Below are 24,925 nucleotides of genomic sequence, written 5' to 3'. Positions count from 1 at the left end.
ATGCCAAGAACAGATGTTTACAGAGTAAGTAACATTATCCATTCGAAGCATGTGACTCTACATGCACATGCTTTGCATAAACTGTATAGCAGTGCCCACTAAAGCAGTGGCTAACCTGAGTGTTGCAGTTGTTTGAAAGAGTCTACGTAGCCCTGCCTGACCTACATTAGATTGTTGGTGTGCTAGAAGATCCACACAATAATGTTTAGTGAAAGTGTGTGGTGAAGGCCATGTAGCTGCTTTGCATATATCAGCTAGTGGGATGTTGCCTAGTAAAGCCATAGAAGCACCAATTTTGCGAGTAGAGTGTGGCATAGGGGGTGTAGGTAAAGTTCTTTTGGCTTAAGCGTAATATGTCTTAATACATTTAACTATCCACCTGGCAATGCCTGATTTGGATATGGGTTTTCCTTTATGAGGGGGCTAAAAAGCAACAACAAGTTGTTTGGTTTTTCTAAAGTCTTTAGTCCTGTCAATGTTGTACACAAGGGCTCTTTTAATATCTAATGTATGTAGAGCTCTCTTAGCAACAGAATCTGGTTGCAGAAAGAAGACAGGTAACTCAACTGATTGATTAAGGTGGAAATGAGAGACCGCCTTTTGAAGGAATTTTGGGTTGGTGCGAAGGACTACCCTATCCTTGCAGAGATGTAAGAAAGGCTCTTCGAAGGTTAGTGTTAGGAGTTCACTAGCACGAGTGAAGTAATGGCAATTAAGGAAGCAACTTTCCAGGACAAAAATGAAAGGAAGCAGATATACAGTGGTTCAAATGGTAGACCCATCAATGTTGTAAGAACAATGTTAAGATTTCAGGGCGCTGGACATGGAACCCGGGGTGGAATCACTCTTTTAAGACCTTCCATAAAGGCCTTGATAACTGGTACTTTGAACAAAGAAAGGTTTTGCCTATTTGCAAATAGGCAGCCACTGCACTAGATGTAAGCATATGGATGTGAATGCAAGGGCAGAAAGCTGTAGGTGCAACAAGTAACAATGTTCTGTGTTGTAGCATTCAATAGATTTATACTTTTATAATGACAGTAACAAATCATTTTCATTTAGCTGCATAGCATGCTCTACTAGTAGGCCTGTGAGCTTCTTTGAGAATGATCATAGGTTCAGATGGGAGATAGAGATAACCGAATTCTGTGACCTCAGGAGCCAAATTGCTAGGTTGAGTTCCTAGGGATTTTGCTGCCTGACTTCTCCATGGTTCTGAGTGATAAGCTCCGGGTTGAGGGGCCTTCTTCTTGTGGCAGAACTACTGATAGTTCTAGTAGTGTTGTGACCCAGGGCTGTTGGGCCCATGTGGGAGTTACAAGTGTTAGTATGGGAGAGCGGTTTGCCTGAGACCTGAACTAGAACTGGAAGAAGAGGAAGAGATGGAAAAGCATATGCAAATATCCCTGAGAAGTTCATCCATAAAGCATTGCTCTTGGATAGCAGGTGTGGGAACCTGGACACGAAGTTTGGGAATTTTCCATTATCTACAGTTGAGAACAGGTCCATATGTGGGAATCCCCACTTGTGGAAGTAAGAAAGGAGGACTCAGGGGTGGATTTCCCACTCCTGGACTTGATGCCAAATGCTGCTGAGGAGGTTTGCAAAATCGTTGTCAGTTCCCGGAAGATGTTCCACTAACCGATGTGTAGATGGCCTGCAGAAAGGAGGGAAATGGGGGAATGAGCAGAGGGGCCCGTTGGAAGGGCAGAGCATACTTTCTTTCCACAATTTGCAAGAGCCAGTGATTAGGAGTTAATGCCTTTCAGGGTTGTGGATAGGAGCATACCCATCCTTCAACAGGCATCATGTGCCCTGAAAAAATGAAACTAGGGCTTCTCTCCTACCAGTGACGGTGAGGAGGTAGGAGGCAGTGAAACTCAGCCTCTACACTTGCTGCGACTATAATATTGTTTTAACAAGGGGTTTTGTTGTGGTTATTGTTGTGCTGGCCCGTCTGCCACAGAAGGAAAAGCCTCTTGTGAACCCACAAAACCCTATAGAATTCCCTCTAATTCCCACTGCTGGGTTTGGAGATCTAGGGGTGTAACAGTGACCCTGCAGTTTATAAACCACTCAAGAGCTTAATTAGCCTCGCCCCTGAACAGTCGCAAGCCATCGAAGGGAGGTTTATTTGGGTCACCTGGACATTGCTGCGGAACCCCAAGTTTCGCAACCATCTGAAAGCCACAAAAGTTCCCAAATCAGGTGCTGCAGAGTCCGCCATGTTTAGGGCTGATTGGGGGATCTGTCTCACAGCGGCCTGACCATTCTGACACCACTTTTTAAAAGTGCCCTTGTAGAAGTTCTTGGAGGTTTGGGATCACCAATCGAACCATGTCCCATAGAGCATGGGAGTAACAGCCAACTAGGCATGTGTCATTGAGAGACATTAGGGTCATACTCCCTATGGGCACAACTATTTGACTAGGTGCTCTATTTTCTCCAAGTCTCTATACGAAGAAATAGTAGGAAACATATTAGGAAATAACTTAGAAGAACAAGACATTTGCACCACTAGGCTCTCCACGGAGGGAAAAGTCTATAGGAAAGCCGGGTCACTTGTGTCTAGCCTATATCATCTGGCCACTAAATAACTAACGATTCAGAAAAGGGGGTGGTGATGAACAGAGGGTCTGAATTAAGCAGACCACTCTTACCCAGTCCAAAGATCAGGGCTTGATCCATCACCGTTATTTAGCTCACTGCCCCATCCCAGCTCAGAACCTGGCTATATGTGAGTCCCTTGCTCATTGCACCATCAGGATTCAAGCAAGCCGGGCCGAAGACGGCTGAAATGCCAGAAACCGGTCCCGGAAGCTTGTTTCCTTCCCAGTGTAAGAATTGGCTTTTGTAGTCTGGTCTGCCCTGTTCCCATGATGCACTGGGCCAGGGACAGACTAATTTGCAAACAGCCAGGTTCTGAAACTGGGCTGGTGCAATGAGCTAAAAAACGGTGTTGGATCTAGCCCTGATCTCTTGACTGGGTGAGAGTACTCTGCTTAATTCAGAGATTCTGTCCATCACCACCCCTTGTTGTAAATAATCACTAAATAACTAACAGCAGGGGCGAAGTCTGGGTTTCCCAAGCCGACATGACTAGCTCTACGATGGCATCATTAAAAGGTAACAAGAGTTTTGTTACCTGAGACGCAGGGTGAAGGACGTGTGTCAGAATGTTAGTTATGACCTCCGTGGATGGCAAGGGGAAATACAGAACTTTTGCTGTCTTCCATATCATGAGGAGGTAGGATGTGACTTCTGTAACTCCCACTCAGGGGAGGCCTCTAAACCACTGCCATCTTTCAAGGCTGAGAAATCGAGGTCCATGGAGATAGATTGGTCATCTCCATTATCGGTGTCCTTCGTCAGGTACTCGAGTATCAGAATCCCCACCAACGAAGAATCTGGTCTCTTCTGCAAACCTCTGTGTCAATCAATCAATCAATCAAACACAACACTTGTATAGCGCGCTACTCACCCGGGAGGGTCTCAAGGCGCTTGGGGGAAGGGGTTCGCTACTGCTCGAACAGCCAGGTCTTGAGTTGCCTCCTGAAGGCGAGGTGGTCCTGGGTCAGTCGAAGGTGGACGGGGAGGGAGTTCCATGTCTTGGCCGCCAGGTAGGAGAAGGATCTGCCTCTGGCGGTGGCTCTTCGGATGCGTGGTACGGCGGTGAGGGCGAGGCTAGCAGACCGTAGCTGGCGGGTGGGCGTGTGGAAGGTCAGGCGGTCGTTGAGGTGCTTAGGGCCCAGGTCGTGGAGAGACTTGTGTGCGTGGGTGAGGAGCCTGAACGTGATCCTCTCGTTGATGGGGAGCCAGTGTAGGTCCCTCAGGTGGCCGGAGATGTGGCTGCGTCGGGGGATGTCCAGGATGAGTCGGGTGGAGGCGTTCTGGATGTGTTGGAGTCATTTCTGTAGCTTGGCTGTGGTTCCGGCGTAGAGGGTGTTTCCGTAGTCCAGTCGGCTGGTGACGAGGGCCTGGGTGACCGTCTTCCTGGTTTCGGTCGGGATCCAACGGAAGATCTTGCGGAGCATGCGGAGGGTGTGAAAGCATGAAGAGGAGACGGCGTTGACTTGTCTGGTCATCGAGAGGGAGGAGTCCAGGATGAAGCCCAGGTTGCGTGCGTGGTCTGTAGGTTTGGGGGCGGTACCCAGGGCTGGGGGCCACCAGGAGTCGTCCCAGGCGGAGGGTGATGGTCCCAGGATGAGGACTTCCGTCTTGTCTGAGTTCAGTTTCAGGCGGCTGTTCTTCATCCACTCAGCGACGTCTTTCATCCCTTCGTGGAGGCTGGTTCTGGCGGTGTGGGGGTCTCTGGTGAGGGAGAGGATCAGCTGGGTGTCGTCGGCGTAGGAGATGATGTTGAGGTTGTGTTGGCGTGCGATGGTGGCGAGAGGTCTCATGTAGACGTTGAAGAGGGTGGGGCTGAGTGATGATCCTTGCGGGACGCCGTAGATGACTTCGGTGGCCTCGGATCGAAACGGGGGGAGGCGGACTCTCTGTGTTCTTCCGGCGAGGAACGAGATGATCCACTTCAGCGCCTTCTCTTGGATGCCGGTGTTGCGGAGGCGTTGGACTAGGGTGCGGTGGCAGACCGTGTCGAACGCTGCTGAGAGGTCCAGGAGGATGAGTGCCGCTGTTTCCCCGTTGTCGAGAAGGGCTCGGATGTCGTCGGTGGCTGCGATGAGGGCGGTCTCGGTGCTGTGGTTGGCTCTGAAACCGGACTGCGAGGGGTCGAGGCATCCATTCATCTCGAGGAAGGCGGCAAGTTGTCTGTTGGCGATCTTCTTGATGACTTTGGCAGGAAAAGGGAGGAGAGAGATGGGGCGGAAGTTCTTGAGGTCGGTTGGGTCCGCTGTTGGTTTCTTCAGCAGGGCGCTGAGCTCGGCGTGCTTCCAGCTCTCCGGGAAGGTGGCGGTGTCGAAGGAGGTGTTGATGACGTCTCGGAGTTGGGGTGCGATGGTGGAGTCGGCCTTGTTGAAGACGTGGTGGGGGCGGGGGTCAGTCGGAGATCCGGAGTGGATGGTGTTCATCGTGCGGGCTGTGTCTTCGGTGGTCACCGTGGTCCAGGTGCGTAGGGTGGCGGTGGGGTGCGTTGGTTCTGTGGTTGGGTGCGTGGATGGTGCGCAGAAGCTGTTGTGGATGTCGGCAATCTTGCGGTGGAAGAACGAGGCGAGGGAGTTGCAGAGATCTGGTGAAGGGGTGATGTCGTTGTTGCCGGTGCTGGGGAAGGAGAACTCCTTGACGATGCTGAAGAGTTCCTTGCTGTCGTGTGCGTTGTTGTCCAGTCAATCCTTCAGTGATTTCTTCTTGGTGGTGCGGATGAGCTGGTGGTGCTTGCGGGTGGCGTGTTTGAGGGCGGTCATGTTGTCAGTGGTCCGGTCGAGGAGCCAGGCTTTCTCGAGGGTGCGGCAGGTCTTCTTGGAGTCCTTGAGTTCGTCGGTGAACCAGGGGGCCTTCTTGCTTCTGGGGTTGCTGGGAGGGTTCTTCAGTGGTGCGAGGTCGTCGGCGCAGGCGGTCAGCCAGTGCGTGAAGTTGCGGGCTGCTTCGTTGGGGTCCGGTGTGCTGGCGGGTGGGTTCTGGCAGAGGGAAGTGGTGAGCTGGTCAGCGGTGATCTTGCTCCAGTTTCTGTGAGGAACCTGTTGTGGGTGGTGGTTTTTCTGAAGCTGAAGTGGACGCAGCTGTGGTCGGTCCAGTGAAGTCCGGTGGAGTGGCTGAAGGCGATGTGCTTGCTGGATGAGAAGACGGGATCAAGCGTGTGGCCGGCGTAGTGGGTGGGGGTGTTGACCAGTTGCTTGAGTCCGAGGTTGGCGAGGTTGTCCAGCAGGGTGACGGTGTTGCGGTCCTTGTTGTTCTCCAGGTGGAAGTTGAGGTCCCCTAGGAGGATGTAGTCGGCGGAGGGGAGGGCGTGTGGGCTGATGAAGTCAGCGATGTCTTCGCTGAATTGGGTGCGTGGTCCCGGGGGTCTGTAGACGAGGGTGCCTCTGAGGGTCGTCTTTGGTCCATTGTGAATCTGGAAGTGGAGGTGTTCGGCGGCGGCGTAGGTGTCGTCGGCGTCGGTCGTGATGCGGATTGTGTTCTTGTGGACGATGGCGATGCCTCCTCCAGTCTGGTTCACGCGGTCCCTCCGGACGATCTTGTATCCGCCCGGGATGGCGATGGCGATGTCGGGCGCTGAGGAGGCGTTCATCCAGGTTTCCATGAGGAAGGCGACGTCTGGTGATGTGGTGTCGAGCAGGTTCCGGAGTTCGACGGCGTGTCTGTGGACGGAGCGGGTGTTGAGCAGGATGCACTTGAGGTGGTTGTTGCTGGCGCTCGGCTTGGCAGGAGCGGTGCAGGTCCGGATGCAGGTGAATTTGCAGGCATGGCAGGTGAAGGGTCCGTGGGTGCGTTTCGGAGTGGCTCGGCAGCAGGCGGGGGTTGGACCGGCGTTGAGTGCGTTAAGGGTGGCGGTGTCGTAGGTCAGTCGTGTTGTCTGGCGTCGGTTGGGGCCAGGGGTCCTGGCGCTGGGCGCGGTCCAGGCGCGGACGGGCGCAGACGGGCTTGCCTTTGGCGCGCCTTCGGCGCACAATCGGCGCGTCCGCAGCGCATAACCGCTGCGCGTCTGCGCGGTCGCCATTTATGGCTAAGTGGGAGGGAGGAGCAGCTGGGAGGCGGGAGCGGGGAGGATACAAAACGAAAAGGGGGCGTGGCCGCGTGAACGGCAGAGGGGAGCGGGGCGGGCAGGGCACAGGGGGACTGCAGAAGAATTAACAACAAGGCTATATCTACAACGCGCACAGGGGGACAACAGTAGAAATTACAACAGGGCTATATCTACAACACGCACAGTAGTGAAATACAAAAAGGCAATGCAACAACAACACGCAAACACGGCGCAGGGGCGGGGAACAGCGAGGCAGGCAGCTAGGGCGGAGAGGCAGGCACAGCGAGGCTACGAGCAGCAGCGAGGCGAGGGGCACACACACAGCTGGTGGCCATGCGGCGCGGGGGTGTCCTGAGAACAGGTCACACTCACCTGCGCCGCGCGGTCGCCATTTATGGACAAGTGGGAGGGAGGAGCAGCTGGGAGGCGGGAGCGGGGAGGATACAAAACGAAAAGGGGGCGTGGCCGCGTGAACGGTGGCGGGAAGCGGGGAGGGGGGCGGGCAGGGCACAGGGGGACTGCAGAAGAATTAACAACAAGGCTATATCTACAATGCGCACAGGGTGACAACAGTAGAAATTACAACAGGGCTATATCTACAACACGCACAGTAGTGAAATACAAAAAGGCAATGCAACAACAACATGCAAACACGGCGGAGGGGCGAGAACAGCGAGGCAGGCAGCTAGGGCGGAGAGGCTGGCACAACGAGGCTACGAGCAGCAGCGAGGCGAGGGGCACACACACAGCTGGTGGCCGTGCGGCGCGGGGGTGTCCTGAGAACAGGTCACCTGTATCACCATCCAAGATTTGTTTACCGTGTCTGGGAGCTCTATTAGGGAGAATGGGGCTGGTGTCTCCATCAAAACTGGCACCAGTGGTATCGGGATGGCACAGTGAAGGGTGGTTTGGAGTCAGTGGAGAAGTGGAAGACCTCATCAGGACAACTATTGGATATGGTGCCGGCCACTGCTATAAGTGGAGAAGTCGACAGAGGCAGAGAAATAGTCGGCAAGGGCATGAAGGGATCGACCAGGGCTGGGGAAAATCTTGCCAGCAGCATCACTAAGGATAAGCCCATAGGACCTGCGGAGTCTGAAGGCGTTCCACAGGAAATCATTGCCGTACCAAAGATGTAAAACGTTAAGGAAAAACGGGGGGTCTGTCCCGGGAGAAATAAAATCCAGGTAAGGCTGAGAATGCTAGGCTTCAGAGCTACAAGCATTGAGTGCCTGGGGGCTGGTGCTTGGTTTGGAGGAACCGCAAACACCAACTCCTCTTGGAGTACCAGAACCAGTTCTGGCATTGACAAGGAGTCCTGAGGCTTAGGGTAGTGCCTTGATGACTTACTCTTAATCGTAGTGGACCTCAATACAAGGCAACATATGTTAATGGTACATTTGTACAACAATATTCCCACTGGAAATTTGGGTGTGGTAGTAACAAAACTGACCCTGGATGTGATGACTATATATAGTGAAAGTATAAAAGACACAATGGTTGTTCTGGGTGGGAATTTTAATTGTTCTTTATGCCCCTATGAGGATGGAAAGCAGTGTGGTCTAACATATGAAAAGAGCACTAGTAATACTCATTTTTGCCACTCCATGTTGGGGGACTTGTATAATGAAATGATATTCATCTTAGATTTAGGTTTTGCAAATCAAATTTGTGACCGACCAGCCCCTATGGGTTATACCTTCAATGGAAGAGGCCTCTGTAGTACTGTTGACTATGTATTTCTGACAAATAACCACGCCTCTAAATTTCGTTCTTTCTCTGTCGGAGATATTTTACTTAGTGACCATTTTCCACTATGCTATTGCATATCACTGCCATTAAATAAGATGGCGAGGCATGATAACACTGACCAAGCGATATCTGATATTACATTGGGCAAGACAAACGGGTACACCTTGCGCTGGTCACTAGTGGACCCTCTTTTGGCAACAAAAAGAGTGATACAGAAGTGTAAAACAGATGTAGAGACATGTCTATCTGATATAGCTGTTCAAGTCAACATTTTGACCTCTTTTCAGCTGATCTCAGCAGCAGTGAGGGAGGTATTACATGCGCAGAGCTCAAATAGAAGGAAACCCAGGGTTGGTTTGATACAAATTGCACTCAATTTTATAAAACCTAAAAAAAGCACTACACAAGACTCCAAGAAACCCTAACGCTGTCAGGCAGGCAAGAGTCAATTATAGATTAGCCCTCAAGATGCGAAAAACGGAACTACTTGATGAAGCCTGGGAAGCTCTGTTCAAAGCTTCGTTAATGGGGACAGCTCGGCTTTCTTAAAAGCTGCCAAAGCACCTTTTTGAACCCAGGAGATGGCCCGTCCTTGGAAATTGCTGCTATTATCGAGGACCATTGGGTTGATCATTTTACTAGGGTTTATGATTCTGGTGAGAACTCTGAACCCAGTACGGAGAACATTTATTAGATTTTAACATGCATTATTGCAACCTTGAGTTTTCACTAGATGAAGTAAACCGAGCTATCTCTGCAAGTCTTGGGGGTAAAGCACCAGGCCCGATGGCGTGCCGGTTGACTTGTTCAAGGCTAATTTGTCTTTATGGGGCACTATTGCTACTCAGGTAATTAATGCCTATTTTTCCGCTCACTTTTTGGATACCTGGACTGAAGAAGTGATTGTTCCCATTTTTAAAAAAGGTAATCGTCAGGACCCGGGCGGTTATAGGCCCATTTCACTTTTGTACTCTTTGGTTAAAGTTGTGGGCAGAATTATCTCAGAACGATTACAGGCCTGGACAGAGGAAAACAAAGTCCTCTACGATATCCAATATGGTTTTCGGGAGGGCTTGGGAACAACTGAGCAGAGGCTAAACTTAGCCATCATTATAGGGAAATACACACAGGCGAAAGGGAGCAGGTTCTTTTTAGCTGACTTGACTTGACTTACTCTTGGAAACTGGGTGCCACTCTGAGTTGTGTTGCCATTTTATTAGCTAGCAATTTCAACTATGGTGACAGCCGATTTCCTCCTAGCCCTTCGATCATTTCTGGCTTGGGCCATAAACAGTTTTGCATCCTTTTCCATGGCTTTGGTGTGCCTGCTCCTGCATGAGTCACACAGCTGTCAGACCCTAAGCTCCAAAGACAGATGTTGTGCAGGTCAGTGATGGATATCTGTCTTATTTATTTGAGAAAGTTGCGGACATCTGATAATTTTCAGAACTGAGATTGTTTGCTGACACCTTCCAAACAATATTCTTCAAAATAAAAATTATATAGTCTAACTAGTTCTAAATTATTATGCAAAAACACACAAGACTTACAACTAAAATACAAATGTGAAAGAGATTACATTTGCACATTATGTAGAGAAAATAGTACATTAAAATGTAGGCACATTTGGGGGGCGTGGCCAAGCGCGATCCAGAATGCCGAGTAGTCTCTGAGCTCCGTGCTCGGTGAGCCCGGAAATTAATCCTCAAAGACCATGCTGATGTCCGGAGTGCTTCCCCCGGTGCCGGAGGGGTGACGGAGCCCGGTCCGCCGGTCCCGGGGCGTTTGCAGCCCTTGCAGCGGTTTTGTAGCCGCGGCCTGCAGACAGTCGAGTGTGGGCCTCAAAGCCGGGGCCCACAGTGGGAGCTCGGGCCCGAGAACCAGCAACTTCCGGTTCGGCCGGAAGGTGGAGCCGCGACGCGAGAAGGATCGATCGGCGCCGGAGTCCGGCGCTGCAGCTGGCCTGTGTGGCTCGGTGCTCCTTCAGTGATCAGGCGGATTGGAGAGAGGAGCGGTGGTCGAGGGGGTGCTGCGTCAGCTGCGGCCGAGGCGGACGCCGCTCTGGCCACTGAGTGCCGGCCCCGGGGTAGAGTGTGGATCTCCCCCCACCCCTTCCTTTGACTGTTGGTTCCCCGCTGTTCCTTCCCCCCCTCCCCCGACGGACCCTGGATGGTGGCGGTGAAGAGGTTATTGTGGGGACCGGCCCCACTCCCCCTCTTTGCTTCTTCAGCGGGGCATTTCGAGGCTTGAAGGACTCCTTGCCACCACGGAGTTGGTGGGACGCACAGCAGCTTCCTGAGGCCCCCCGCCGGTCACGCTCATGGTAATGTGAAACCCTCCCCCCCACCTTGCTGTACAATTCGACCTGCCTGCAGTACTAGTGGCGCAAGCTGCATTTCCTGGTGGTGGGGGCCACTGGTCTTGGTGGTGCGGGGCGGACAGCTGGCCCCGGGGACATTTACATTCAACGGCTGTTTTGTCTGTGCCCCCCCGCCCCTCCTGGCGGGGCCCTTGGGACGCTGTGCAGAGGTGGGATTCACAACTGCCAGCACATGAAGACCATTGCCTGTGAGGTCCAGGGGAGTGTGCTATTCTTGATGCGAGAGGGGGAGGCTTTCTTCGTTGGAGAAATGCTGCAGCTTTGAGGTGTGGTGAGGCGGTGGGCCCTGACTTCGTAGCATCGTTCTGTTTGGCGGCCCTCTGGTTGTTGAAGGACCCCCCGCCCTAATGCACTCCCCCTCTGTCTGATCTTCGGGAGGCGCAGTGGACTACTTGGGCAGCCAGCTGTCAGTGAGATTGTTAAGAGGTTATTGTTATTGTTAAGAGGTATTTGTTGAGCGCACTGTCACCGTGAGTTTCCTGGCGCTACAAAGGATCCTGAAGTTAAACAGAAGGAATTTAGTGGCAATGGGAAAAGAGAAAAGTTTTAAAGGATTTCCTAAAAGCAAGGAGGGAACAAGAGGTCTTAAGTGGAAGTGGAAGGGAATTCCACATCTTAGGGGCCAGGTGAGAAAAACTACGACCACCGGATCTAGTGAGTTTAACGCGGGGAACAACTAGGAGATGAAGATGGGTAGACCTTAGGGCTCGAGAGGGACGGTATGGAGTAATCAGGGACTTCAGGAAGGCAGGAGATGGACCGGTGAGAGCTTTGAAGACCAGGCAATGGACCTTAAAAGCTATTCTTTCACTGACTGGAAGCCAGTGAAGTTGATACAATAGAGGTCGGGCCGACTGCCATCTGGAAAGTTTGAGTGCGAGTCTGGCAGCCTGGTTCTGAATAATTTGTAGCCTGGACAACAGGGATTTGGGAAGGCCGTGGTAAATTGAGTTTGAGAAGTCCAGACGGGACATCACCAAGGCTATGATAACTTGTAGCAGGGCTTCGGGAGTCAGGAAGTGGGCAACCTTCCGTATCCTGTATAGCTGGAACATACAGGAAGATGTTACTGCACTTACCTGGGCCTTGAGAGTGAGGCCGGAGTCAATAATGACCCCGAGGCTCTTTACACAGTCAGCAGGGGAAGGAGGTGTACCAAGCTCGATAGGCCAGTACTGAGGGCCCCAATAAGAGGCGCTTCTCCCAGGAAGGAGGAGATCAGTCTTGCCCGGATTGAGCTTTAGTTGGTTTTGGTACATCCAGTGCTGAATGTGTGTCATGGCCGACTGGAAGTTAGAGACAGCGTCAGGGGAGGTAAGGGGAAAAATAATTTGCAAATCATCCGCGTAATTAAACATGGTGACATCCCACCTGCCTAAAGAGTGAAGGAGGGGTAAAAGGTACAAATTAAAGAGAAGGGGGGACAGGGAAGAGCCCTGAGGGACCCCGCAGGATGACGGAACACTGGTGGCGCTGAAAGGGCCCAACCTGACTGCCTGAGATCTCCCCTCTAAGAAGGATTTAACCCAGGACAAGGCAGGCCCATGGACTCCGGCGGACTCGACACGGTGGAGTAAGATGTTGTGGTCCACCGTGTCGAATGCCGCCGATAAGTCAAGTAGGACTAATGCCTGGGGTAATCCTCTGTCGGTCTTACTTCTAAGGTTGTCCAGCACGGCGAGAATCACAGCCTCTGTGGAGTGGGCTGGTCTGAAGCCGGCCTGGTTGTTAGCCAGGAAGTTGGACTCCTCGATAAATTGCGAGAGGCAGGTGGTGACATGTGCCTCCAAGATTTTGGACAAAAAAGGCAAGGGGGAGATGGGCCGGTAGTTCGCAAGAACCGCTGGGTCCGCGCCAGGTTTCTTTAGCAGGGGCACCAGTACGGCCTCCTTGAATGACCTAGGGATGTGCCAGAACTAAGGGAAGAATTGAGTAAGGGGAGGATACATTGTGGAAGGGTGTGACAAATGTCACGGAGCACAGACGGGGGACAGCAGTCCTTCGGGGAACCAGATTTCACACGTGTAGACAGCTTGGCGAGGGAGTCCGGGTCAAGTATAGGGAATCGAGACAGAGTAGAGGAATTAATAGGGGGGGATACTGCTGTAATTAGAGGGAGGGAATGGGGAATAGAATTTTCAATTGTGGTGATCTTATCAATGAAGAAGGAATTTAGAGCATTGCATGACTCAGCAGAGAGAGGCAGGTTGGGGAGTGTCCTGGCGTCTGATGTTAGTTCGCCAAGGACCTTAAAAATCTCTTTGGATTTATTGGGGGCTGTTAAAATTCTCTCAGAGATGAAGGCGGACTTGGTTGTTATGATGGTTTTTTTGTAGGTTTTCCGTGCGACCACATACGCCTCCCTGTGGGCGCTAAGATAGTTGCGCCTCCATCTACGCTCCAGTTGGCGTAGCTCAAGATGTTGTTGTTTTAGGGCAGAATTATACCATTTATGAGAGTTATTAAGGCGTGTTCGAGGGAAGCAGGACAGAGGTGCAAATAAGTCACTAGCCGTCGTGAGCCAATGGGAGATGTTAGCATCGAGGATGTTAACATCTGAGATGTCAGTGGTTGGAGGCTGGGTTTCAGCAAGAGAGGAAAGGAAAGCAGATGAATCAAGGAGCTTCCATTTCCGAGCAGTCCCTCCCGCCAAAGAAGGAGACCTGACCGGACCTTTTACGAAGATGGAAGACTCGATCAATAGATGATCGGACCAGACACAGGGGGAGATGATCGGACAAGAGAGCGACACCCCCTGTGTCCAGATGTGGTCAAGGATATGACCTCCGATATGAGTGGGGGAGGTGACATGCTGAGTCAAATTAAGGCTGAGGAGTGTCTCAAACAGTTCAGTGGCGTGGGGGCCCGCGTTAGCATCGTTAAACCAATAGTTAAAATCTCCGAACATAGAGATGAACTTTTTTGGCTAAAAGCGTTGGCTGGATCAGGGACTTGAGTGGAAAGTGGGCACAAGGGCTTGGCTGAACAATATCTGGAAGTACTGTGGTGGTGCAGCTGGTGGCCCCTTGCGGTGGTGGACTGGTTGTGTTTCCATTTCCCTTATGCTGTGTGCCTTTGTGGGACCCCTTTCAACGCCTAAATTGTTGATGAAGTGTGTTACTTGTCCTGAACACAGCGGACTGTAGAGGGCCCATGTTCCGAGCTGCTGGGTTGGGAGCAACATCTGGCTGTTTCTTGTGGGCGCCCCTGACTGTGCACTGTCCATCGGGACATGGAGCGTGTGAAGGGCACCGGGGCCAGGGGGTCGAAAACGGTTCAAGCTAATAAACTCGACAGGTATACCATCACTAAGGATATGCCGAAAGGAAGGCTGTCGGAGGACTCGGGGAAGGGGGCGCTGACTGGTAAGGAACCGGAGCTCGCTCTTAAAGACATCATGGATGCTATATCTGGGGTTAAAACCTCGCTGGAGCAGAAGATGGACTCAATGGCCATAGACATCAACTTGATTCATGCTGACATGGGGAAACTGAATGAAAAGGTGAAGCAGGTTGAACTTACCACTTCCAGTCTTGTGGTGGATGTCTCCCAGCTGCAAATGGAGGTTGGGGAGCTGTGTGACTCTCGTGTGGCCTTTGACCTCAAGTTGAATGATTATGAAGGCCGCCTCCATCGTAACAATCTTCGCATCCTGGGCGTGCCTGAGAAGTCGGAGGGTCAGGCCCAGACCTCTTTGTCGAGGATCTCATCCTCAAGCACCTACAGCCGAAGGGCCTCAGCAAGTTTTTCGTCATTGAGCGGTCACACAGGGTCCCGGGCGGACGTCCCAGACCGGGCGCTCCCACCTGGCCCATGATGGCCCAAGTCCTCAACTACCGTGACAGAGATGCTATTCTTCAGTGTGCGAGGGCCGGTGCTCCCCTTAAATATGAACACACTACTATTGCCTTCTTTCCTGACTTCACGCAAAGAGTGCAAAAGCAACGAAAATCCTTTTTGTCAGTGAAGCGTGACCTGCGGGAGAGAGGCACAAAGTACTCTATGTTGTTTCTGGCCCGTCTTAGAGTTGAGGCGGATTGTCGGGCATGGTTTTTTGATCAACCGGAGACAGTGATGGAGTGGCTTGAGTTCCGGGGCTCTCCAGCTCCAGCGGACAAGGGAGGAGATGGTGGTGCAGAGGCTCAGCCTTTTTAAATGGACGTCCAGTCGTATATCTTGGCTGTGTGGGGGGGTGGTGGGGTGGTGGGTGGGGCGGGAGGGGCGTGACGTCTCCTTGGGTTCTTTGGTGGGGTAAGAGGTATAACAATTGGATAACTGTGTTTCCATCTGACTCATTATTATGACTGTTTGGGCGCTGACCAGAGCTCTTATGCTCTATACACCTAAGAACTTTTTTGTTCTTTCTTTTGAATTTTAAGGGCGACAGGCACTCTGCGTTTTTCAGTGGGCAGTGCTAAGCCTAGTGGGCAGGGCAGCGGGGTGGGGGTTGTTGGGGAGGGGAGTTTGTTTCACCAGTTGGGTGGATTGTTGATGGCATCAGCATATTGTACTTGATTAGCATGCAGCAGACAGAGGGTTGTCACTTCTTCTTCACAGATGGATGATGATGGAGGGTAGGGAACTAAAGGTTTTGAGTTGGAACGTGATTGGGTTGGGGGACAAAATTAAATGCAGTGTGGTCCTTCACTATCTTAAGCGACAGGTGCCGGATGTGGTTTTGCTTCAGGAAACTCGCTTAGTAGGGAACTCGTGTAAGGCCATGCACAGAATGGGGTACAAGTTGGTAGCCCATTCAGGGCTCAGGTCGGGCTCCACGGGGGTGGGTACCCTAATTCCAAGGACGGTCCCCTTAGTAATAGACTCCACGGGGAGGATGACAGGGGTAGATACGTTGGTATTACGAGCCGGTGCGAGGGGAGTGTTATTACCCTCTTGTCTGTCTACGTCCCCCCGGGTATGCAGAGTACTTCATTTGCTGACCTGGGAAGGCTTCTGCTCGAGTTGCCAGTCGGGCTTTTGATCCTGGGTGGTCATTTTAATGCAGTTGTCTCTGGAGTTATGGATAGTCATCCCCCGCGGGATACGGGGCGCGCTATGCGGTGGTTGCCCGATTTTATGGACGCAATGGGTCTGGTTGACGGCTGGAGGTTACTCCACCCTGATCAAAAGCAATACACATTTCACTCCGGCGCCCATAACAGCTTCTCCTGCCTGGATTATTGTATGGTCCGGGCGGCTTAGGCATCTTGCATTACTGAGGCTATTCACCTAGCCAGGGATATCTCAGATCACTCTCCGCTGTGGTTTCGGCTGTGCATCACTCCGGGGACGGCGGGGAGGTTGGCCCCCATTAACCCTTGGTATCTACGTAACCCTAAACTTCGTAAGGACCTCATTAAGGCTCTGGATGATTATTTTACGGACAATGAGGGGTCAGTGTCCTCCTCCATGTCCCTTTGGGAGGCCTTTAAGACAGTCATTAGGGGTCAAGCTTTGTCACTGATAGCGGGAGCTAAAAGGGAGAGGATAGGGAGGGTGTTGACGCAGAGACTGAGATTAGTCGGTTGGAGGGAGAATTGGAACAGGGAGTGACGCAAGCCAAACTACATCTTTTGAGCCTCAAGCAATATGATTACAAATCACTGGTCACTGATAGGGCTAGGGCTCTTGGTAGGGAGCAGCAGGGCAGAATTTACGACCTGGGAGATAGGGCCGGGAAACTCATCGCCTGGTTGGACAAAAAGGACTGGGCTGACCGCATCATCCCAGAACTTGTTACAGAGGAGGGAGCTTCACTTACAGACCCACAGAGTATTGTCGATAGCTTTGCGGCGCACTTCCAAACTGTTTACGCCTCGGTCTCCGATCATTCAGAAGATGACTCATCTGCTGCTTCGCGATATACAGCTCCCTTGTCTGTCCCCTAAAGACCGTGATTTTATGGATAGTGCTTTGACAGCTGATGAAATAGCTCATGCTATCCGCTCCTTGAACTCGGGTAAGGCGTTGGGACATAATGGGCTCCCAATTGAACTCTACAAGCTCAGACCCGATAAGCTGGCACCCTACCATAAAGGCATGTTTGTCGAGGCCCGGGAAAAAGGGATTCTTCCCGGTGATCAGAGAGTGGCGTCAGTGGTGGTGATTCATAAGGTGGGCAGGCCCAAAACCAACTGTGCTTCCTATAGGCCCATTTCTTTATTGAATGCTGAGCCCAAAATACTGGCCAAGCTTCTTTCTAATCGGCTGGTGAAAGTAGTAAGCAAACTGATCCACCCGGATCAGTCGGGCTTTATCCCCCAAAGGAACACAACCCTAAATTTACGTAGACTGCATGGCGTGATAGCTAGGGCCCATACTCTGCAGGAGCCGGCTGTGATTGTTTCACTTGATGCAACCATGGCTTTTGATACTGTAGAATGGTCCTATTTGTGGGCGGTCCTGCCTAAATTCGGATTTGGCCCTGAGTTTATTGGCTGGGTGCGTTTGCTGTATACAGAGCCGCTCGCCCAAATAGTTGTGAATAATCGGGTCTCAGCGTCCTTTCAGCTTGGTCGGGGCACTCGGCAGGGCTGCCCTCTCTCTCCCCTTCTTTTTTCGCTGGCCCTGGAACCTCTAGCGGCCTGGTTGCATTGGGAACCATCTATTCGGGGCATTCCTGACTGGGAGGACCGAATTTCCTTGTATGCAGACGATATTCTGCTTTACTTATCTTCTCCCCAGAAGTCCCTCATTGTCGTCTGAGACGTCTTGGCCTCTTTTGGTAAAAACTCTGGGCTCTCCATTAATTGGGGGAAATCTCTGTTGTTTGTCCTTTGGGGGGAAACCCTGGTCCCTCCTCGGCACTGTCCCATTCAAATCAATACTGATGGGTTCAAGTATTTGGGGATTTTCATCTCCCTTGACCCTGCAGTCAGGTATGCCCAGAATCTCCTTCCCCCTTTGAAGAGGCTTAGGAGTGATATCGCCAACTGGAGGAAACTTCCGCTCTCTTTGTTGGGACGGGCGGCCCTCTTTAAAATGATGGCTCTGCCTCATTTCCTTTATGCCCTACAGAATACCCTTGATGTAGTGCCAGCCAGCTATTTTAGTGAGGTGGAAGGGTTGCAGCGTAGTCTCCTATGGGAGGGCAGACCCCGTATCGCTTTAGCTAAGCTGAAGCTCCCCTGGTACGATGGAGGCATTGCCCTCCCTGACATTAGTCGGTACTATTGGGCCTTCCAGCTGGCCGCAATTAATCATGGAACGTATGGTCCCATTGCCGATCCCAGCTATGCTATGGATAAATGGCTTCTCCCCAGAGGTAGATGTAATAGGGCGCTGTACTCTAAGCTAAGTTGGACTTGACGGGCCCGATTAAGCATGCTGTTCGGATCTGGCATGATGCCACGAGTTCTCTGGGGTGGAGGGATAAGCTGATGTTGGCCACCCTGCTTTTTGACTCGGAGCGGTTAGGTAAGCTCTGGAGGACAAAAGGATTTGATAAGTGGGACCTGATAGGGATCTCCACCATTGGAGACATCTGGGGAAAAGGGAGGATTAAGTCCTTCGAGGAAATGCAGGCTGAATTTAAGCTGACGAGACTTGAGTATTTCCGCTATGCACAAATCCGACACTCACTCCAGGCGGCCCTGCCCGTAGACGCTGATCACCCGGAGGCTTCGCCTCTCGAAGATAGAATCATGAATGGCCAGCTCCCCGAAAAAACAATCTCCCTGATCTACAAGAAGCTAATTAACCATAGGGCTGATCCACTGGGGGAGTTGAGGGATAGATGGGTGCAGGATGGCATAGAATTAGATGATGAGGACTGGCAATCCGCTGTGTCTTCTCCGAAGGTTGTCGCAATTCCAGCACGGCTGCGGCTCGTTCGCTTAAAATGCTACATAGGGTCTATGTCACAGGACCCCGACTTGTACATATGGGTCTTTCTGATACCGGCTTGTGTAGACGGAAGTGTGGTCTCGTGGGTACATTCCTTCATATCATCTGGGAATGTCAGTATATCACTGAGTATTGGCGTAAGATTCACAGTATCATACACGAGGTCTTGGGGGTCTCCTTGCTGCCGGAAGCGAGGAGATGCCTCCTTAACATATGGGAACCTACGGACCTCAACTCTGCACAGACGCGGTGGGCTACATTGGGTTTCATGATAGCGAAATAGAATATTGCCCAGCTGTGGGGAGCTGAACATCCTCCCACCTTGGAGGTTTGGAAAAACAACTTAGACTGGAGTATGTTTCGGGAGAAGACTGTTTTCATGGCAAGAGGCCGCCCTCGAAAGTGGGCTTTGATATGGGGACCTTGGAATAGATATAGAGGAGAGATCTTTGTGCCACCTAAAGACGCTGTTTTTGATGTACCCCCATCCCCGTGAAGTTCCTGATATCGTGTGTATTCCAGTATCCTGTACCCCCGAATGTGTTATACCCGATATGATAATTTTCCTCTGTACTGTGAATTCCACTGATGCTTTGTTTCAATAAAAAGAATTGTAAAAAAAATAAAAAATGTTGCCACATTTGTAAGGCAGCATTTTATTTCCATAGTACTAGGTAGTATACGTGTTAGACAAGAGCAAAATCAATCAACAGGAAATGGATGATTGTATATAAGGGAATGGATTGAAAAGGATATAAAAGGATACTAAAAATGGTCTTACATGTAACATCTGAGTGGACGATAGGTAGAGACAAGCACATACAAGCGCAGGTCAAATTTCTTCCCACCAATCAGTAATGGATTATCAATATAAAGAGAAATCACATATGCTTCTTTTGATGACTGTGAAACAAATCTAGAATGAAGAAATAAAACATTTAAAAAGTTACTGCCCCTTGCAACGTCATTTACTTCACCATTTGAATCAACATTTCCTAAAATACAATAAACACATTGAAAGCGATCAAAAACAATGAACAACACATCAAAGCACCATTCTTCTTAAACAACAATTAGCTCATTATAAGTTGGATAAGGTACTTTTTTACAACATTACATTTTACCAAGGGAATACAGCCATTTTATACCTTGTAATACATGTTTACACAACTCCCCTCCCCTCTAATCACCTACTGAATCCTTGTTATCTTGCTCTTTCTCATAAAACATGCATTGGCAAAGGCAACAAGTCTCGCCTATGAGAGCTATAGACTTGGGCAAAGTTTTTCAGCCTTGCTGTACAGCAGCTCAACTGCTCTGTAACATGCCTAAAGTGGTAGAATAAAAGCTCCATGACACGGACCGCACTAATGATGAAAAAAATTAAAGTGTATTAGTAATGAGCTTTTTTTTTTTACCGTATATGCCCGAAGCAACATAGAGGGAGGAAGGGTTGGCGGAAAGGATGCTGGTGGGAAGAGGACAGGTGGAAGGAATGGGGAAGCCTATGGTTCATTGAGGGTGGGTTGGTGTGGGTGAGAGGGGCTGGGGCAAGCAGAGGGACAACAAAGGGTGGTTAGAAGGGAATGGCAAAAACCCAGACGATGGGGGGTGGTCAGGAGGGGCTGAGGGCAAGCACATAGATAAGAAAGAGCGGGAGGAAAGGACAGACGCAAGCAGACTGGTAATGGGGGCGGGTAGAAGAGGCTGTTGACAAGCATTGTGATAATGATGGGTGGGAGGATCTGGGGGCAAGCAGAGGGAAAATGCATGTTGGATGGGTAGTACTGGAGGCAAGCAGACGGACAACATAGGTGGTCGAGGGCTGGGGCAAGCACATGGACAACAGATTAGGACGGAGAGGAACACAGATGGGGAGGAGCACACGATGGAGACAGATGAAACATGAAGTACACGAGGGGGACAACTGAAGCACACACACTCGCTCACAGAATTCTTAAACAAAAAGAAAATAGTAGCACCCGAAATATCAAGTAGTGGAAGGACACAGGAATGCATCCATGCTCCAGGGGATGGAGAAACACAGGAAGAGGAAGGAAGCCTACGAAAGCTGATGAATGAGAAACAAGCAAGCAAACATGAGGATGAAACCAACCAATAATAAGGAATTGGCAGGCTCTAAGGGCCAGATGCACAACCGTTTTGCTACTCGCTAAACGGTCGCAAATCGATTTGCTCATGCAAAATGGGTTGTACGCGATGTACGACAGGCACTCGCAAATCAGAAATCTGCAATGCAAACGTTTACCGAAAAATAGCGAGTCGATAACCTTCATGTACAAACAAGTCGCAATTTGTGAGTACCGCAAAATGGCCCATTTGCGCATGCAATGTACCATGAATCCAAAACTGCAACAGGGCCCAAACTATAAAAGCAGGCCCAGAATGCATCAGAAATCTTAACACAATGGCAGCCTGTACATATCGAGGAGGATGCAGATTTTTGCTGCTCAGCAGAGGAGGTGGAGACAGGAGAGGATTTTTAGAGTCAGGCTAACCGTGTTTGACAATTCAGAGGAAGAGATATACCAGCAGTACAGGCTGAGTAGCAATGTTATTCTAGAGCTAATAGCCATCTTGTAGCCACAACTAGAAAGCAGAACCCAGCGCAGCAATGCGATCTCCACCCATGTCCAGGTGTTGTGCTCCCTCCGACTATTGGTCACTGGTAGTTAACAAGATGTCATCGCAATGGCTGGAGGGGTGATGCAGAGTGCGCTTTCGCATTTCTTTCACAAGATCCTTGTTGCCATGATCCACCACATACATGAACACATCTACTTGCCCAGGGATGCTATAGAAATTCAGAATACAATAACCCCATTTTACAGGATATTGAGATCTCCACAGGTAATTGGCTGCATAGACGGGACCATGTGTCCATATGTCCCCTATCCCACCTGGAATACATATTCTGGAGCCGTGCAAAAGCACACATTTACTAAACATTTAGGTAGTCAGCAATGCACAACACAATCATGGACCTTGTAGCAACATTTCCAGTGAGCATCCAGGACCCCGACATCTTTCTCCACAGAGGCATTCACCAGGGACTAGAAAGGGGGGACTTTTACAAAGGATGCCAACTAGATAATGCAATGTGGTGTACAAAGTGACATGTATCAGTGCAAACATTACTCTCTGTATGTTGTCTCACCCTTATATTTATCTCACCAGTTGACAGTGCATTTGCCCTGCGGCCATGGATCCTCATGGCCTACCTGAATATAAACAACCCACACGAGAGACGGTAGAACACTGGACACACGCCCCAGGAGTGTGATAGAATGCACCTTCGGCATCCTGAAATCGCGCTTCTGATTCCTTCATAAAAGCGGAGGGGCCTTGCAGTATGAGCCTGTAACATCATGCAAAATTGTTGTGACGTGAAATTCTTCACAACATTGCTTGCAGGAGGGGCCTATCCATGAAGTTGTATGATTCCGACTCCTGGGGCGATGACGTAGGCCCACCTGCCAGACACCCACCCAAGCAAAGTAGAGCAGTAGAGGGGTGACGACGCAGGGACCACATAGCCAGACAATTCTTTTCAAGCTATGATGCATCCATTTACATAACAACCTCAACAATTGACAAGACTAGTAGCAGTATTCACAAACTGGGAAACCCTTTTTTACCAGGGTATTCAGAAATGAACTGCAGGACAACATTTCCTTCATGGGCAACATAACCTAAATGTGTTTCACAAAGGGCGGTTACTCCACCGCCAACAATGGCCCATGTGGGCAATCGCATGGTACACATGCAATATGCAGTGCAGTCGCTTCCTGCCTCTTTGGGTTGCTTGGTGGGGTTTGGGCTGCCTGCTGCTGCTCCTACACATGTGTGTCTCCGCAGTAATGCTACGGCTGGACACTTCGCTGTCAGGAGCATCTCTTATTACCCCTGTGACAAGACTGGAGGTCTGTATGCTGCAGACCTCTGGCCAAATCCCCATCTGAGGGATGATATGCACAAACTCTATCTCTCAAATAGATAGGGCCTCTGTTTTGATGTGCCCTGAAAGTTAACAGAATGTGTTGACCCCCCAGGAGCGAATGAAGATTCATCAAATGTGGAGAGATACTATTTGAAGGTGACAAAGTAAGTAATCAGGAAGGCTCAGATATAAAACATTTGCATAATCCAGACAAGTGATCAGAGATTGTATACCGATGTTTGTGGTATGACCCTGAATTATGCTGAGAATCTTTAAGATTTTCAGGAGAGCAAAACATGATCCTGTAGCTGCCCTCACTTGAGAGAGAAATAAAAGATCAGTATCAAATTTAACACCAAGGTTTCTGATCTATTCTACCAGAGTAGGAGGGGACCTAAACTCAGCAGGCCACCAAGTACTAGCCCACATGGGAGGTAAACACTTGAAAAGAAGTATTTTGTTTTTATCCAAATTAAGTTTTAGACAATTGGTCTTCATCCAATCAGCTCACAGTTTGTCTCATGAAAGGAGAGCATAAGCAGGGTGACATCAGCATAGGGCACCACCTTTAAACTAAATTGGAGATTGTAAACATTGAGCAGGGAAGGAATTAGGGCAGATCCTTGCAGGACAACCTGTCTCAGATACTTGGTATAAAATGTATAAGATGGAAGGTATGGATTGGTGATAGTCAGGTACAAAAGACTTAAGCCAACGTAAGACAGAACCACAAATACCACGCCCTGCCAGGTGCTTTAACATAAAAGATTGGGACACAGTGTCCAACGGTCTTAAAAGAGATAGTGGAAGCACGGTCTTAGGCAAGACCTAAAAAGTGACAGGTAATAAATAAAACACATCAATAAGCATCTTGTAGTTTCTTGGCAATTCATACACGTAAGCAGTTTAATGTTAGCCAGAATCAAAACTACTTTTGTCTTTTGCAATGTGTGGGTAACATACAGCTCGATTACTAGTGCATTTAACTTTAGTACTTAAATAATTTACCATAAACAGCAAATGAGTGATTTAGGATAGAAAGTTATAAATTAAGAATTCTGCTCAGGTAACTACAATTAACAAAGAGTGCTGGCTCTGACAATGAGCATTGTGATGTTACAATTTAACCGTAATGACGTATTACAGTAGAGTTACTTTGTAATTTTCTTATTTTAGGTAACGGGATAAAACCAGACTGCGAATATGAGAGATGATTGTATAAAGCATGCAGACTTTGATTTTTTTCTATGTTATCTACTGTATAATAAAAGTATTCGAGGAATTTCACATCTATACAAAGGAGCAAGGCGTCAACAAGAGCAAGGAGCTCTGAGGTTCCTTGCAATATTATTTTGAAAGACATCAGAGGGTATTGTATTCCTTTTAATAAATACATGGACACATCCTCATCCTTTTACAAAAAGCTTAAAAGCTAAGTTTCTCGCTCTTCCATAAGAAAGATCATATTAGTTGCTGATATGTTAAATAGCAAATATACAGCATGAAAATAAACACTCCAGTATCAAGCTAGTAATTTGTTGTATAAACATACTATAAGCAGTTTAACATATCACTTAAAAAAGCTCTTATCCCTTCCCCTCCTCTCTCTCTTTTTCCCTCTTCTATCAAACTCATACTCCTATCTTTCTTCTCCTATGACCCACCCAGTTTGATGTGTTTCACTCCTGTTGAACCAGGCCTCACAGTACACTATGAAAGTACTTGTTACTGCACTCTGTATGCAGATCCTGATGTATCTCTTTGTCATACTTGTTTAATGACTGCTAACCAATACTGTTGCCTCTTCCAGATGTATTGCAACAGGAGTGTAAGGTATACCATTGTTACTTACCTTGCCTTTTTTTTGTAAATGAAAATAAAAATTGATTGAACAAACAAAATTGCTCGTCTTGAATGTATGAGTATGGTAACATGTAGACAGGTTCACTACTAATGACTGTTCATTTTTAGGGGAAAATTGTTCTGAAGAGTTGACAAGCTAGTTTTCATTTCAATGTTTAAATAGCAGTTGTATTTTTGCTATGTGGTCGGTCTTTTACTTCCTGATGCTTCTAGTAGTGAGCATATTAATGTTTCAAATGAACTATAATAAGTTACTCCAGTAGAGAAGAAATTGTTTTCTTACTAACGGGTAACTAGTAATATCACAACTAAACTGCTAAAATTGAGTAATCATTTTAATAGTATATTGTGGACTTCAAAGAATTATATATAGAATCATAGATGGGTAATAATAAATTACATATGTGTTGTCACTGAAGGGTTCTGAGTGACAATAAAAAGACAACAAGAGCAAAGCTCAAGTTAACTAAGATGTCACTCA

General features: G+C 49.3%; 1 protein-coding gene across 7 annotated transcripts in view; it reads right to left on the bottom strand.

Moving 5' to 3' along the window:
- The window catches only part of TTLL1 (TTL family tubulin polyglutamylase complex subunit L1), a 408,294-nt gene that overhangs the window by 156,032 nt on the left and 227,337 nt on the right, over window positions 1–24,925 (bottom strand). For all 7 annotated transcript variants that reach the window (XR_013606910.1, XM_078673886.1, XM_078673881.1 and 4 more), the window contains one exon: window positions 19,402–19,536. Coding sequence is in view for 6 of the 7 variants with exons in the window: in XM_078673886.1 (XP_078530012.1) it covers window positions 19,402–19,536 (135 nt within the window). In the remaining variant the exon portion in view is untranslated. The remainder of the gene's footprint in view (window positions 1–19,401; window positions 19,537–24,925) is intronic.

This window comes from Lissotriton helveticus, chromosome 1_1 (assembly GCF_964261635.1).
Source record: "Lissotriton helveticus chromosome 1_1, aLisHel1.1, whole genome shotgun sequence".
NCBI classification, from domain to species: domain Eukaryota; kingdom Metazoa; phylum Chordata; class Amphibia; order Caudata; family Salamandridae; genus Lissotriton; species Lissotriton helveticus.
This window is presented reverse-complemented; position numbering and strand designations above follow the sequence as displayed.